We start from the raw sequence: 16,238 nt of genomic DNA, 5'->3' as shown, positions 1-16,238 counted from the left end.
TAGTTTTTTATGGCTATGAGACTTCAAATCCAACAAATTACAAATAGCTCAAGTACACTTTAATAATTTAATTCTTTTCAAATCCAACAAATTACAATGGCCATTAGAATTTTAATTCAATAAGTTACAAATAACCCAAATACACATTTGTCTTTAAAGAACTTAAGTAATTACATTTCTAATTAAATGAAAAAAAGTGTTGCTAATGACCAAGACCAAGTAGCTAGGTTGAAAACCCCTTGGACTTGGGCGCGCCTCCAAGTTGACATTCTTACAGCCACCTTCCATTCCATCAAGTCATTTCAGAGTTGTAATCTGCAGAGAAGCAAAACAGCTTATTTAAAAAGCACTTTTTAGAGAACTGAACAACAACTAAAAAAATTACTCAGATTAAAACTTTATCCATAAGGTTAACCTAAACATCCAAAAAGCACGTCAAAGTTGGTCTAAAACAAGAACAAATCAAATCCCACATAATCTGGGATGAGACAAATCGAAAAAGGGAGGAGTTTTTTAAGACTTAAAAGTTCTTCATAAACATTCATGAGAAGTTAACAGGATACACAGTAAAGAGATTTTTCTAAAAAAACCTAAAAAACACAACAACAACAACAACAATAGCGAACGACAACATCAAGAACAACACATCAATTCTTCTAAAAACCCTAAACAAAAACACAGAGCAACGTTTCAAAGAACACACACATCGAAAAACACAAAGCAACCATACATTACCGAAGGTAAAGAAGAGGAGCGGACGATGCAAGCGTGAATCCTCTCGTTACCGGATTCGAAGCCTCCGATCTAAAATTTGGTACTTCTCACCCATCGATTCCGGTAGAGCGGCGTATCCGTAGGTAAGCACATCTTCATCGTTTTCGCTCTGATTTTATTACGTTTGCATAGAAAGTTGTTTAGGTTTGTCTTGTTTAGGGAGGAATTAGGAATCTGGCCAGGGATTAGGAATTAAGAGGTCGAGACGGTGATAGTAGGGTGAGCGCGAGTAGGGTGAGGACTTTGTCGCCGCCAGCAATAAGCCCCGATGCGGCGGAGGCTTTAGGGGTTTCGATCGGCCATGGGAGAGGGAGAGAGCGACGATGATGTCGTTTTGCTGGGACGTTGATTTGGGATTTTCATTCCCGTTGATGTGGCTTAAGGGATAGCTTGGGCCTTAAGCCCAATCTCCCTTATTCATTCATTATTTGGACCATACACCCCACTTCATTATCCACACCCCCCATACGATTGGGTTGTCCCTTTTAGGCCCATGCTGATTGTTTTAGAATGTTAATTAGAAACATTTTAGAATTTAATTAGAGTTCTTTTTTTTAGAAATGATTGTAGATTAATTAGAATTCTAATGTGATTTAGAATTGTTTTAGAATTTTAATTTAATTTAGAATTTAATCTTTGTTAATATTTTAGAATTTAATTAGATTTCTTTTTTTTTTAGAAATGATTGTAGATTAATTAGAATTCTAATGTGATTTAGAATTGTTTTAGAATTTTAATTTAATTTAGAATGATTTTAGAATGTAATCTTTGTTAATATTTTAGAATTTAATTAGATTTCTTTTTTTAGAAATGATTGTAGATTAATTAGAATTATAAGGTGATTTAGAATTGTTTTAGAATTTTAATTTAATTTAGACTGATTTTTAGAATTTAATCTTTGTTAATATTTTAGAATTAATATTTTGGATAATAGTTTAGAATTGAGATTTTCGATTGTTTAATATTGTTTTGAGTTTTAATTTAATGATACTTTTGTTAATTGCTTAAACTTTAGTTATTTGTTTTTAGATTTAATATTTTATTGCAATTCTCTTGTTGTTTCATGTTGATTTCAATTAACACCTAACATTTAACGATTAACTCTATTTGTTTTTAATTTCCGCAATTAACATCTAACTCTTTTAAATTCCGCTTCTAACATTTTTTTTTGTATATTTACTTTACTTTGCTTTATGCTATATCATTGTACATTCTTCATCTCATCTTAAAATGAACCTAAAAATGGTAAAGACTTAAAAAAATACAAAAAAAAAAGATAATAATTCTCATGCCATCAATTCAAACCAATTTTTAAAACAAATAGAACTTCTCGATTCAAAGTCGAGCCCATTTTAAATACCTCTGTAAGTCGATCGCTTGTAAAAGCATCGCCATCAACCTCACATGGCTTACTCTTGGGCCTTCTTACAATGAGACCTATTCGATTTTAATTAATCGATTAGATGAATTATTCACTAAACAAATTCAATTCATTCACAAGAATGCAATTTTTAAAACCTCGATCCGACATCGAAAGTTAAATTAAAATACTTAATCACATCTAAACGACACTTCATTTGAAAATGAAAAAGGGGGTTGGTTTTGAGTTTTCAACTCATCTCCTCGATTATTTGAATACGAGTTTTCTTACTCGGTTAGTCAAATGGTCGTCATTTCTAATCCATTTAAACATAAGCAAGTCAAACCCTTTTATAACAAGAAACCAAAAGGGAGATAACTTTGAGTCTTCAATTTTTTTCCACGACTATTTGAATACAAGTTCTCTTACTTGGTTAGTCAAATTATTGCCGTTCCTCTACAAACTTCCAAACCCGATTAAATCAAATTATTTTCATAATAAGCTAAATGAAAAGGGAGATGACTTTGAGTTTTCAAATTCTCTCCTCAATTGTTTGAATACGAGTTCTCTTACTCGGTCAGTCGAACAATTGTCATTTTTTACAAACATACAACTTAATCAAATCATTTTCATAACAAATTGTACGAAAAGGGAGATGGTCTTGAGTTTTCAATTCCTCTTCTCAAATGCTTGGATATGAGTTGTCTTACTCAGTCATTCAAATATTTGTCGTTCATGCTAAAATACATCAACCATACGCAAACTTATTTTCGTAATCATCCAGATGAAACAGAAAGTGGTCTAGAGTCTTCTATTCCCTTTCCCGATTATTAGGATACGAGTTGTCTTACTCGGCTATCCGAGTATTCGTCATCTATTCAACAACACATTAACTATTATCAAAACCTTTTATAATTAAGGAGGAAAAAGAAAGTGCTCTAGAGTTTTCTATTCCATTTTCCGATTATCAGGATACGAGTTGTCTTACTCGAATATCCGAGTAATCGTCATCCAACCAAAATATCTCAATACAACCAGTCAAACAAAATATCCAACATATTAATCCAACTTGTCACCCTCGTGTGACCAAAACCCTTCTTTCAAAAAGAACACTGTTAATCCTTTCTAATGCACACAATAAACTCATGCTTAAGCCTCCGCCGAGAGTAGACAAGCCAGCTTTTATCCTTTAGAACGAGATTAAATAGATGTTCACTAAAAGACACCAATCAATTGTAGTTCCCCAAACTACGAATGCTCTGATTTCCTTATTATACCATCAGGATACGTAGGCAGGAGATTACTGTATCTTCGCGAGCACTCTAATAAAAAACCTCCCCTTTCCCTTTCTGAGGTTCTCATCCATTTATATTTTTTAACATTTTATAACCCAAAGATAACAAACAAACATAAATTAACACTCGAAACGCACATTAGAACTAAAAGGTTCCCGTTGAATACAACGAACGTAAGGGGTGCTAATACCTTTCCCTTACGTAATCCACTCCCGAACCCGAATATGGTTGCGACGACCATTATTCCATTTCTTAAAGGTTTTATCAATATTTTCCTATTCCTTCATTAGGATAAATAAAGTTCGGTGGCGACTCTGTTCGAACGTAATTTTTTCCGCGACCATCGCGAGGAATCGTATTTTTTGAGATGCGACAGCTATGTATGTCATGTATGAGAAGTTATCATCACACATAACATGCATATGCTAGTATTCTATAAATAGGTCGCTCTCTCAGGTTATCGAGTGGGAAGTTGGTTGTTATTCACTTGTAATATGTTAACCCTAATTGAGAAAGTGAATAGAAAATTGATATAACCAACTTTGTTTCTTCTCTCTCGTGAATTGAATTGTTTTCTTGATTTTTCAAGAACTGCCTCTTTCTCACAGATTTTCTACGTTTGGCATTACTTATCACAAGTATGAACAAAAATCAATCCATGTGGTAAATATACATCATGATAATTATTGTTTAATAAAATGATATAATGGTATACACTTGCTCTTCTTCACAATTTTAATTGAAAAAGTCAAATTTGATAGAGAGTCGTTACCATATTAAGGCACTGTCACAATTGATTATGGGCTCCATTTTCTCTTACCCGTATGATTGGGTATATACTCCAATCGATTGGACAAATCAAAATACATGTCATAATCATTCTGACAGTTTCCAATCCATCTGGCTAGGCTCCAAAACATGTTTAGGTTATTTTCTTTGAGAAGTAGAGCCTTTAAAAAAGGTTTTTATGAATGTGTGATGTAGTCGTATTACTTTAGGAAAAATCCCTTGTGTTTTTACAAAACATTGATCACTAAGACATGATTAGACGAGCTTTCACACTTCCTCTCTTTCATATTTTGAAGCTTCTAGACTTTTCTGAATACACCAATCATGTAATACCCCGTGTTCCCATAGATACTCAAATCTTTGTCAGTTGAGATCAACTGAGTTCCTATATGCTCTAAAAGTTATCACTTGGGACAAATCAAGTAATTAGTGAACCCAAATTGACTTAACTATTATTCTTTGAGACTGGCCTTTTATTAATTGGTTTAAGAAGGTTTTTTTTATAACATTAATAATGAGTCAATTACTCTAGTAGAGAAAATATTATAAAGAAATACCACTTGAGATATTTTATGACTAACTCTTTTATTTCCAACCACTTATTCCTTACCATACTTCTCATCCACTCATTTTTTTCCTTCTTATTTTGTTACCAACCACACTTTCCATTTGGAATCTATCAGTAAGAAAAACCAAGGAAAGCAAAGAGAGAGCTTAGAAGCATAGAGAAGAGAAAGAAGCTTGGAAGGAAAGAAGAGGAAGCTTGAAGAAGAATAAGTAGAAGCATCAACCAAACCATTTCCCTCTCTTCATCAATCAACTCTTAAGGTGGATTCTAGTTAGACTCTTTATTTAGATAGAAACTAGGGTTTTGGTGTTGATGTTATGTGATGATTGGTAATGGTTCATGATAATATGTTTGTGTGTTTCTACTTTAATCATGGAAATTGATATGAATACATGTTCTACTTATGATTTTCCATATTTGTTTTGATTTCTTCATGTTGTTAAACATTGTGATAACTTCATGTTATTATTGTTGTCATTATGAATACATATTTCACGAATGAGGAGGAACCATGTTGCATATGTGTTTTATTGTTGAACTATAACATACAATCACTTGATTAGTGTGGGTTTGTGTTTTGTACTAATTTAGAATGGTTCATTTTAAAGAAAAAAACTGCTTAGAAATGGTGTTTGTGGAAAAAGGACATGAACCAATTGGTTGGTTCTGGGTCCTATGTCATGGCAATTGATTGGTTAGACTTGTTTTAGTGAAGAAAACTGATTAAACACTATGAAAGTCGATTAGCTGCTAGTAACAATCGATTGGTCCATTCACATTTTGTGAAAATTGAGACAGAAAAATCATGACAATCGATTGGTTGGTAGTAGCAATCGATTGGTGCATTCTTGTTATATGAAAATGTGGACAGGAAGTTCATGTCAATCGACTGGCTCCCAACAACAATCGACTGGTCCCTCCTTGTTTTGCCTAATACCACATGTTTCATGTTTCTAAGCTATTATGGAAGCCTTATAACTTATGTTATGTTGTGTGTGAATTTAATTAACAATGATTGGTCAAATTTAATAAAAAGGAATGTGATTTAACCTAGGGTTAAGATTGAGATAAAATGAATTAGAAAGATAACTAGGTTATGACGAGTAACTTAGACAGTGATGCTTGTACGTAATGGTACTTCAGTGTGTGTCGTAGACGCGTAATCGCTTAATTTATGAATATTAGGCCTTGTATGGAACATGTGGTGATGTTGTGCACATTGGTGAATGAGATCACCTAGTGGTTGACGAATTCAATCACGTTTTATGTGAAATCCAATCACGTATTTAAGTATTTTCCCTTGATCGTGCACCACCACTTTTTGAGATGCTTATGTAAAGTAGAAAATGGGATGTAGCACCAATGATTTGTTCCTCAATTGAGTTTAAGTCCCAACTATGGTTGAACCATAGGGGATAGGTGGACACCTAAGCGAGTTCGAGTCCCATACAGTGAAAGATACTCAAAGTGGGTTCGAGTGACAATTCTTGAAGTGAGTTCGAGTTCCATGGAGAACCCGATATCCACATGAAATTCGAATCATATGAGCATGTGTGAACCGAGCCTTTCCCTAGACGTATGTTTGGCCAGGAATCGATGTTTCGTGAATCTGAATAGTGGTTTATTGAGGTATGTGAACTCAAGTGACGTGTTTCCTTACAATGTGAGATTTCCCCCAATACTTAAGTCTCCATTCCTCTTTTATGACTTAAGTTAGGAATTGATTTGAAACCCTGTAGAGCCGAATGAGCGCATATTATAGAGAACCCACTAAGATTATTACCTCATCTCATTATTTTTGTTATTTTTCAGGAAGTTCTGTGCAGACGACTTGATATTTTTGATGGTGTTCCGCTGTGTAGATATCTATTTTGAGATTATTCAGAGGATGGTCTAGTTCCTAGTTTTATTGTAGGCACCTTTGCATATATTATATCTTAGTTGTATATTAGTTTTGGGCATGTATATATGTACATTGTTGTCGATAGGCTTTTATGTATTTCAGTACCAAACTTACACTATGTATAATATGCATTCTAGACATGTATTATATGTGGGTGTTACAAATCATATAAGCATTTTGTTTGAGACTTTTTGGATATGGGGCTTGAGATATATTCAAGTCGGATGCCATCATTAGATGATATCACAATGATCATAAAATCACAACTCTTCGACTTTATCCAGAAGAAGAGCTTGAAAAACTATCTTGTGCATCTTTGGTTGTTTGACATACTTGCTTATATTTGAGTCAAGTTGCTACTTCATAAGTAGTCATCAAAGATGATTTGTCATCACCAAAATTATGATAGGCATGAATTGCTAAACTTTGATCATTTCTTAATTGAATCTGCAAACACACAGTTCCACAGACTCAACTCAATAACCTTCATTTAATTTATTTTTATTTAGCTTGCAAGCTTCAAGTCAATTACAAAGAGATCACAAGATAACCACACTCTTGAATACACAATTACAACACAACACCAATACAATACAACTCTTAGAGCATTAAGGCACTCTAGTGAAAAGAAATTTATAAAAACTGAAGAAAGTTTCTATTCATAAAATTGGTGTATTTTGAAAAGAGGAGGAACATCCTTGTATAGGAAAAAAAATTGGCTCAAAAAGGAAACAATCCATGGGTATTTTTAATGACTTATTCGATTAACACTGTGTACTAATCAATTAACTAAGATAAAATAGGAAAGTTTGAATTTAGACGTCACTTAATCGTCTACTAGCTTCCTTGATCGATGATGAGAGATTACTCTTTGATTTAATAGACTAGAATGATCTCTTAATCGATTAGACATTATAATATAACTTCATAAATGATTAAACAAGCTTCTAATTAATTAAGTAGTTGCATGAGTTGGTTTTAAGAGTTTTATCAAGAGAGAAGAGATTTGAAAACACTTTTTATATGAGTGTGTGTGTGGGTGTGTGCGCGCTGCCTTAGTACCTCAAGACTTACTTTTGTTCCTTTTATAAGTTAAAGAGATATAAAATAGATTGAACGCTAAGTGCATGACTAGGTGAATTCGGAACTTTAATATCACAACTCCAAAACTTCAAGTTTCTTTGCTTAATTTAACATTGTCTGAAACTTTCAATTGGAACTTGAAATATTTAGCGGTTGAGACTTAATATATCCTTTTCTTGTCTAAATGTCATCATCAAAAACCTTTGAAAGAAAGAGTTGTTATGATTAAACTCATTTGACCGTTGTCATCAACGCAATTATTTGACATTTATCATCATAAAACCATATGTAATGTTACCTGCACATATAACATTCAATATGGTTCATTTCCAACCAAGTTCGTTTCTCCTTGGGCGATGAAGGAAAACCCAATCCCTTTATCAAATTTGGTTTTGAGTTATAATTTAAGACCAAAGTGCCTGATTCATTTATCTGTTACTGAACAATGAAACGAAAGGAAAAATGACATTTAGCTATAAAGAAAAAACTGAACTGTGTGGTTCATTGAAGCATTTAAAAATGGTTGAAATTCCGAACCCCAAAACCTACTTTACGCCATATATATCACTGCCAAAATTGATTATTATTATCTTTTTAAATGGAGAAGAAGATAAATGAAAAGTTTTGTTTCCTTCCGACCAGTTATTGTCAAAATGAAGAGGAGGTGAGTGAATTAAGGAAATATGTTTTACTTAAATATATTATGAACACATTTTCATAATTGAGTGTCTGTTACACTTTTGTTTAGATAAAACATTATAGTTTAGAGTTTAAGTCATCTATCTAACTATGCCTGAAAATGAAGTAAACTATTTGAAGGGAAAAAAACACTACACTATACTATGTATCATAAAACAAACAGGACTGTCTCATTCCCATGTCTGTTTCTCTCTACCGACAGTAACTCTTCATAATTGAATTGTGTAATCTTCAGAGGGACTGATAATACCTCCTCATCTTAAACAAAATAGCCTTCTTTTCTGCAACAAGATAATTGCTATGAAGTCAAGATTAAAATTTTAAAATAAGTAGATTGCGGATGGAACCTGTGTTTTGTCACTGTCTTCAGTTGAAATTCTTAAAATTTGTACCATAATAAAATATTAGTATTCTAAAAGAAACTTACTTGATGTTTTGATGCCTTCAAATTCTCCATTAGCTCTGTAATCTCAACTTGTTTCATCACTGTATCATGTAGCACCTGCATCAAATCAAATTATAAACAATTCAATGTCATGTCATCGGAACAACTTATAATAGACAACTAACGAATGTTTAGAGAAAAACCTTCTTAGTATTTTCAAGGTCAAACTCGACCGATTTAATCCTATCCAAAGAGCTCATAAGCATCTTCCCTTTTTCTACAGGTATATCAGCAGGTTTATGTCGAAGTTCCTCAATTGCTTTTTCTAATTTCTCTAAACGTTGTATACATGGAAGAATATGATCCACTTTAGAGAGTGTTTCGCTTTCGACATCTTCTGTAAGGTTACTGACGGTATGTTCCACAATAATATTGTTCTGTGTTCTCCGAAATTCTAATCTTAAACTATGGAAGAATATATCTAGTCTTTCAAAAAGATATATCAGCAAACTTGACAGATATATGAATGTTGTTCTCTCCACTCTTTCCTTAGCAAAGCCGAACCAATTTCTGACCGAAGCTCCTGTAAAAAAAATGATAGTTTGTTCAACCTCGTAGATAAGGAAAACACTGATATACACACCTAAAACACTCTTACCAAGCATAACAGTCTAAAACTCCTAAACTAAGATTATGCTAAACTTCGGAACACACCCTAACAGTACCTCTGAAACTTTCTGTACAAGTGATGTTCTCCATATCATCATTTCGCAATGAGTGTTCCCGGGAAAATTGAAATTTATCACTTTTGAGAAATTTTTCTGCTGCAGGAGCACTATCATTACCACTATCGTTGCTATCTGATATGCTAACCTGTAGAAAAAGCAGACTTTTAAATGGTTGAAGGATCAAGACACAATACATAATATGAAAGAAGTATGTAATTGAAGGGCTTCTAAAAAGAATCAGGTTCAAAGGTTTCTAAACTCACTTCATGAACTGAAGATAAACGAGGACATGTAAGTTTCCTTTGCCTAGTTGGTGAGTAAGAATCATTAATTTCTAAGCAAGATTCCGCCGTTGATATATCACTACTTCTTCCCTGAGACATGAGAGAAGCAAGTTAATTGTTTTATTTGAACAACAAAAACTGGACAGCTTTTGCATACAAGGTGCTGAAACCTGAAAGTTTTGGTTAATGGATTTCCGAGTCAAACTTACCTTCTCTAGATGGGTAGGAAAATGCTCAATTTTATGCTGTTCATCGGAAACTTTGGGGATTTGTCTCACAAACGTGGCCTCCACATTATGAACCAACTAAGATAATAACCCGTAGATTAGTGTCACAATAATACTCTAGTTCAACAGAGTAATGAATTCTAACTTGCAGATATTTCCATTACCTTCATTATATGAGGATCATTCCATGGCCCCTTGCCAGACCTGAGACATCCACCTTCTCCAGGACATTTACACGAGCCACCCAAAAAATCCGGTAACTGACTGTTTAGATGCATTTACAAATTACAAAGTAAACATCCATATCAATAGAAATAGCGAAATACTATAATGCAGTACGATGAAGGCATAGATGCATACCTAGAATCAATGATATCATGTAATTTAGATAAGGACTTTGGTTCAAGAACCTGAAATTTCATGAAAGTAATGTTTTATCAGATAATGTATTTGGTTTAAATTTGAATCAGATGCATATACCTTTTTGCTGATATTTTGCTACACAGGGAGCGTGAAATACTGCTAGCCAAGAGTTATACTATCCTAACTCACCTGTATCTTTGCAATAGTTTTGGCATCAAGAAACTTCTGAGCAGCAGGCCAAACCATCTTTCTAAATCCGGGACCAGCATTGACGATATACATTCGATTTAACGTCTGCAAATAAACGTTGACGAGGTTTGCTTATATAAGAAGAGAACTGAAAGCAAAGTTACTTCATGACAATTAAGAAAAGGACAAGATAAAAACCTCAGGGTAGTAACTGTTATCTATTTTTGTGATAGCTGCCAACAGATTCGCAGCAGTAGGCGAGAAATTCTTCATTCCCTGCATTACACGAGATCGACATGCACACAAGCTACACTGATTAACACAATGCTTAAAGCATGAAGCATAAACAACCAACAATCACAGACAATTACAAACTACATACCAAGCCGTTTACATCTAATATTGTCGTGGTTGAAGAAATCCATCTCTTCGATGCAATGGAACACGCCGGGAATTTCTCATGTAAAGCTCTCTCGAACTCCTGAACATGGTATTTTAAATATCGATCCATCGTGGTTATCCGCATCAAGCGGCTAGGATAAGCTTTCCCAAGCCTCTCGATGTAAACCGGCCGACCTTCCTTATCCACTCCATGATAACCTTGAGGATAATATTGCAGTACTTCTTCCACCTCTTCAAATTCAAAATCCTTCAAATATCACCATAGTATTAGAAATTCAAAAAATAAAAAATAAAACCATAGACATTTTCTTAGTTTTTTTTTTATATAACAGGTAGCTGCTACTTCTGTGCAGTACTAGCATATCACTGATTAATGGTAGAACATTTATTAGGTCGTTAAATCTCACACTAAATGCCTGAAATCCAATCAGTAATCAATAAATATCTAACCAACACATACTAGAAACTAAAACAGAAAAAAAATTACCAAAATAGTAGTAGCATTTATTAACAAATTTTAATACTATTATCTCAATTTTCTCAATTATCATGACTACAATAAGTAACAATATTAACACTTGATTTCCATTGTAACTCACCTGAAGGATTGTATCAGTTCCATACTGTTTCCTCCAAAGAACCATATCTTCCCACATCTGAATCGTCTTCTCAGTATCAAAATCCCTAGCTTTCAAAAACCTAATAACAAACAAACAAACCAAAATGCATCTTCAGAAACAGTAATTAATCAAACGAAAAAAAATGTAAAGAAAGATTCAGACCTTAGCAATGTGTGATAATGGTCATGGTTAGGAGGCATATGAATCAATCTACCACGCAATTGAAACACAGCTGATTCCTCTTGTTCGTCTCGAACATCTTCAATCGGAAACCTGTAATCAATTCTTCTCTTCCCTCTTGTTTTCTTAATCGAATGAGTGAATCTACATGAAGCATTTATTGCTTTCTTCTTTAGTGTTCTAATTCTCGACCTTCTTAATCTCTCTTCTTCTTCTGAGTTCTCCATTTCAACAACAAAAACACCTTCTTGAATCTCTTCTTATAAAATCACATTTCAACCATTAGAATTAGAATGTGTTGAGTAAGTAAGTAGAGTATAGTATTAGTATATATATGTATATATACCTGACATAATGTTTGATTTGAGGTTAATAAAATGTCGGCAATGTGATTAACTTGAGATGAATGAATGAATGAATCTTTGAAGTTTGTGGATCTCAGTGGAGTGAAGAGTGAAGAGAAGGGAGAACAAGCGCATATGACATGGTGTCGTGGAGACAGACATTGTGGTTTTTATGTAAGCGTAATTTGATGGCACGTGATGTGTGTCTTATTCTATGAATATACGGTCAACAATGTCTCATGTACAAATGGTGACCTCTTTAACCATGGATATAACTACTAGTTACTTAATTCACTTCATTTACATGACTTTGTTACTCTTGTAATTTAGACAATATTTTTCTCTCCTTTATCTTTTACAAGAAAATTATTGTTTAATCATTTATCTTTTGCAAAAGTTCAATGCTTTCTCCTTGGTTAGTGTTAGATGTTGGAAAAATTTCAACAAAAATTTATAAACATTTTAAAAAGTGAACTAGGTTGTTGTACTTTATGTCACTTGAGTTTATTTTTTATAATTAGGACCTTACGTCATAGTTCGCTATCATCACCGTCCTGATCAATGAGGGTGTTATGTTGATTAGATCATTGTTGTAAAACGAGTTTGATGGTCAATATTTGTTCACGGGAGGTTGATTGATGTGGCTTCAGTTCTTGTAATATCACATTTTTTGACATTTTCTTGGTTGAATTTCAAGAGGCTCTCTTAGAGTTAGGAAAACCTCATAACTTTACTCTTGTGGTTTCCATCAATTTCTGTTATAGCATTGTTGCTTTACCTATATTTTTTCTTTGCCATTTGCCTTATTATCCTTTTTCTCTCCTTTATCTTACTGTTATTTATCTTAATATCATATTTAGTGTTTGTATTTATGTATGTTTTCAACCAAATTCCAAAAGAATCACACCTATCTATAGTCAAACGTATAATGAAGTACCTCATTGACACATAACATATGGATTTATGGTACACTAAAGAGACATATTGCACTTTGGTTGAGTATTTCAATTCGGACTCTGTAGGATGTAAAATGGATTGGAAAATACTAGTGGAACTTGCCACTTGCTTAGTAACTCTTTTGTTTCTTGGCATAGTAAAAATCAAGCAAGTGTTGCATTATCCACAATCAAAGCAAAATACGTCGTTGTAGGAAGTTGTTGTGCACAAATAATTTAGATGAAGCAACAATTAAGTGAAGGAAAATTACAAGCAATACGCAAAAAACAATTTTTTTCATTTGATGAATCCTTACAAATGATCATGATCAATAATAGAATGATTGTCACTTGTAGTGATGAACCCTTGAAGCCGAATTTAGAGAGCAATCATGACTATTACACGAACGAAAAAACATATACTCAATTCACATAAATATTTTTTTTTACTTAAAGTGCTAGCTGATACAAATGAAGGCTTGGAGAGAGAGAGAGACTCTAGGTTTGTAAAGTGTTAAGGTTTCTCAAACCGAATTTTACAAAGCGTTAAGTACTTAAATACGAGGGTTCTATTTATAGAACCGTTTGTGTGGGATGCAACTTGAACAAGCCCAAAAGTACGTTGTACCATACGGTGATTCGTACTTCACTTAATTATATCGTACCTTTCGGTGTTCTGTATTGCACTTAAGTACATTGTATCTTATGTTGTACCGCTTTTCTCAAATGAATGCTAGTGCATTGCAAGATACATATAAGCTTCACTCATTTATTTTATCTCTTATCAATCTATTTTTATGTGTGTGACTTTGTAGATTCTTGTAGCATTGTCAATTTTATTAAATCACACATTTAATATAATAAGTAGTGAGCAATATCTAGCAACATATAACTTCTATCTAAGTCACAAAAATGTCATGTGATATGATGAAACTTTTCCGTGATAATGTATGTGTACAATTATCCTTTTTCTATCATATGTATATTGAAGATAAGGCATAAACCTTGTTACTCTTGTCCAATTCAATATTGGACCCTTAGACATTTATCATGTTATGCAGGATGAGTTAATTTCATATAGGTCACACATATCCCTTAACATGCTTTATGGAATACCTATAAATCATCTTTATGGTCATACTATTACGGACAACATTTAAATGACAAAAAAATATTTGACTCCACATCTAGGATTCATAGTGGTTTCAGGTTGAAGGGTGCGTAAATAGTTATGCTGGATACAAATTGTTATTATTCACATATGTGTATTATGAGTATAATCAAATTCGCATGCACCAAGTAGACAAAGACAAGACCACTTTCATGACGGAGCACGTCAACTACCAGTACAATGTCACATCTTTCGACTTAAAGAATGCAAGTGAAACATATCAGAGAATGATAAATAATTTTTTTAAAGATGCGATTGGTGAAACACTAGAGATGTACATAGATGATATGATTAAAATCCAGTAAAAAGGAACAATTAGAAAAGCATCTCACCAGCTTGTTCATATTAGTCCAACAATATAATATGAGGCTTAATCCCGAGAAATGCACCTTCGGGGCTAGTGTCGAAAAGTTCCTAGGTGTATACTTAACAAATAGGGGAATAGAAGAAAACTCACAGAAGTGCGAATCAGATATTAAAATGGAGACTCCAACTAGGAAGAAAGAGATCATGAAATTGAACATGATGCTCATGACCCTGAATAGATTTATTTTGAGATTATCCCGACTTATCTTGCATTCTAAAGGCTACAGAAGAAAGAAATATGCTTCGAGTGGACTTCAAAATACGAACATGCATTCAAGTCACTAAAAACAACCATGTACACCCCACCAGTTTTGTCTAGACCAACAATTGGAGAGACCTTATTCATCTCTACCTTGTAGTATATGCCAAAGTAGTTAACATTGTCATCATCTGAGAAACGGGCTCCTCTAAGAATTCTATTTACTTTGTGTGTAAAACATTGGCAGGGTCGAAAATATGCTACCATAAAAGGGGAGACCATATTGGCATTAGTTATGGCCTCAAGAAAGTTACAAAGTTATTTCCTATCATACACCATCGTTGTTTGGATCGACCTACTCCTCAAGCAGGTCAGTCATAGGCCAAATTTTGTAGAGCGGATCACAAAGTGTTCGATTGAAATCTATGAGTTGAATAGATCCTTTGAATCGAGGAAGGCACTAAAGGATCAATTCTTTGTAGATTTCCTATCACAAATGATGTTGAACACCTTAGATCCAAGAGGGATATAGATCGTGTTCGCAAATGGATCGTCCAATAGTAGGGAAAGTGGCACCGACCTCATTCTAAAGAGTCAACTATATTAACGGTCGAAGCATCCTTACCCTTTGAACTCTACGCCAATAATAACCAAGTAGAGTGTGAGGCCTTCATTGTCGATCTCACACTGGAATTTGAGATGAGAGTATATGAGATCAAGTTACAAACAGAATCGCAACTTCTAGTATCGGAATTCAAGAAAGAAGCACAAACCAAAAATATACCACTACAAAAGTATGTCATTATAACAAGAGAAAGGCCAACCAAGTACAACTCACACGAGATCATGCATATCCTGAGAGAACATAACACCGGGTCACACCAAGACTCTCAAAGTGGTAGTGGTGATCACAAGATGGCATCTCACAATCTTCCTGGACATTGTTAATTATGGCGTATATCAAACTTAGTGTATTATCTGAAAATTCCGTTGATGCTAGTCTCTTGAAGAGAAGGGAAATATGGTACTCCATCTTATGAGGGACATTGTACATAAAAGGCTTGTGTACCCCTCTGGTGAAATGCCTTGAGGGAGAAGAATCCAAATATACACTCGCAGAGGTACATGATGGTATCTTTGGACAACACCCCAGGGCTAGATCCCTAGCAAAGAAAGTTATCAAAGCTTAGTACTGCTATTATTCCATGGTATAAGGCTAGAGCATGTGTAGAGAAATGTGAGAAGTTCCAAAAGCACGAAGATATCCATGTCTCCCCTCTAATGGAGCTTAGTTTGTCGACAACACACTAGCCTTTCTCGTAATAAGGCATGGACTTCCTTAATCATTTTCCCCAATCCCTGAGTAGTTGAAGT

The 16,238-nt window shown here is 33.9% G+C and overlaps 1 protein-coding gene across 2 annotated transcripts; it reads right to left on the bottom strand.

Annotated features, from left to right (window-relative positions):
* Nucleotides 1-8,441: 8,441 nt before the first annotated feature.
* On the bottom strand, nucleotides 8,442-12,364 carry LOC127074855 (phosphatidylinositol/phosphatidylcholine transfer protein SFH13). Of its 2 annotated transcripts, none has more exons than XM_051016253.1 (14): nucleotides 12,196-12,364; nucleotides 11,832-12,105; nucleotides 11,649-11,748; nucleotides 11,030-11,296; nucleotides 10,846-10,923; nucleotides 10,648-10,752; nucleotides 10,456-10,505; nucleotides 10,260-10,359; nucleotides 10,078-10,173; nucleotides 9,848-9,958; nucleotides 9,582-9,729; nucleotides 9,060-9,439; nucleotides 8,899-8,973; nucleotides 8,442-8,752 (listed from the first exon to the last, which is right to left on the bottom strand). In XM_051016253.1, the coding sequence occupies exons 1-14, from the start codon at nucleotides 12,200-12,202 to the stop codon at nucleotides 8,726-8,728; spliced, it is 1,818 nt and encodes a 605-aa protein (XP_050872210.1). In that variant the 5' UTR covers nucleotides 12,203-12,364; the 3' UTR covers nucleotides 8,442-8,725. The 2 variants fall into 2 exon arrangements, with proteins under 2 accessions (XP_050872210.1, XP_050872209.1); XM_051016252.1 differs by having other exon boundaries at nucleotides 11,832-12,108; nucleotides 12,196-12,356.
* Between the last annotated feature and the right edge of the window lie 3,874 nt (nucleotides 12,365-16,238).

This window comes from Lathyrus oleraceus, chromosome 4, assembly GCF_024323335.1.
Source record: "Lathyrus oleraceus cultivar Zhongwan6 chromosome 4, CAAS_Psat_ZW6_1.0, whole genome shotgun sequence".
NCBI classification, from domain to species: Eukaryota; Viridiplantae; Streptophyta; class Magnoliopsida; order Fabales; family Fabaceae; genus Lathyrus; species Lathyrus oleraceus.
This window is presented reverse-complemented; position numbering and strand designations above follow the sequence as displayed.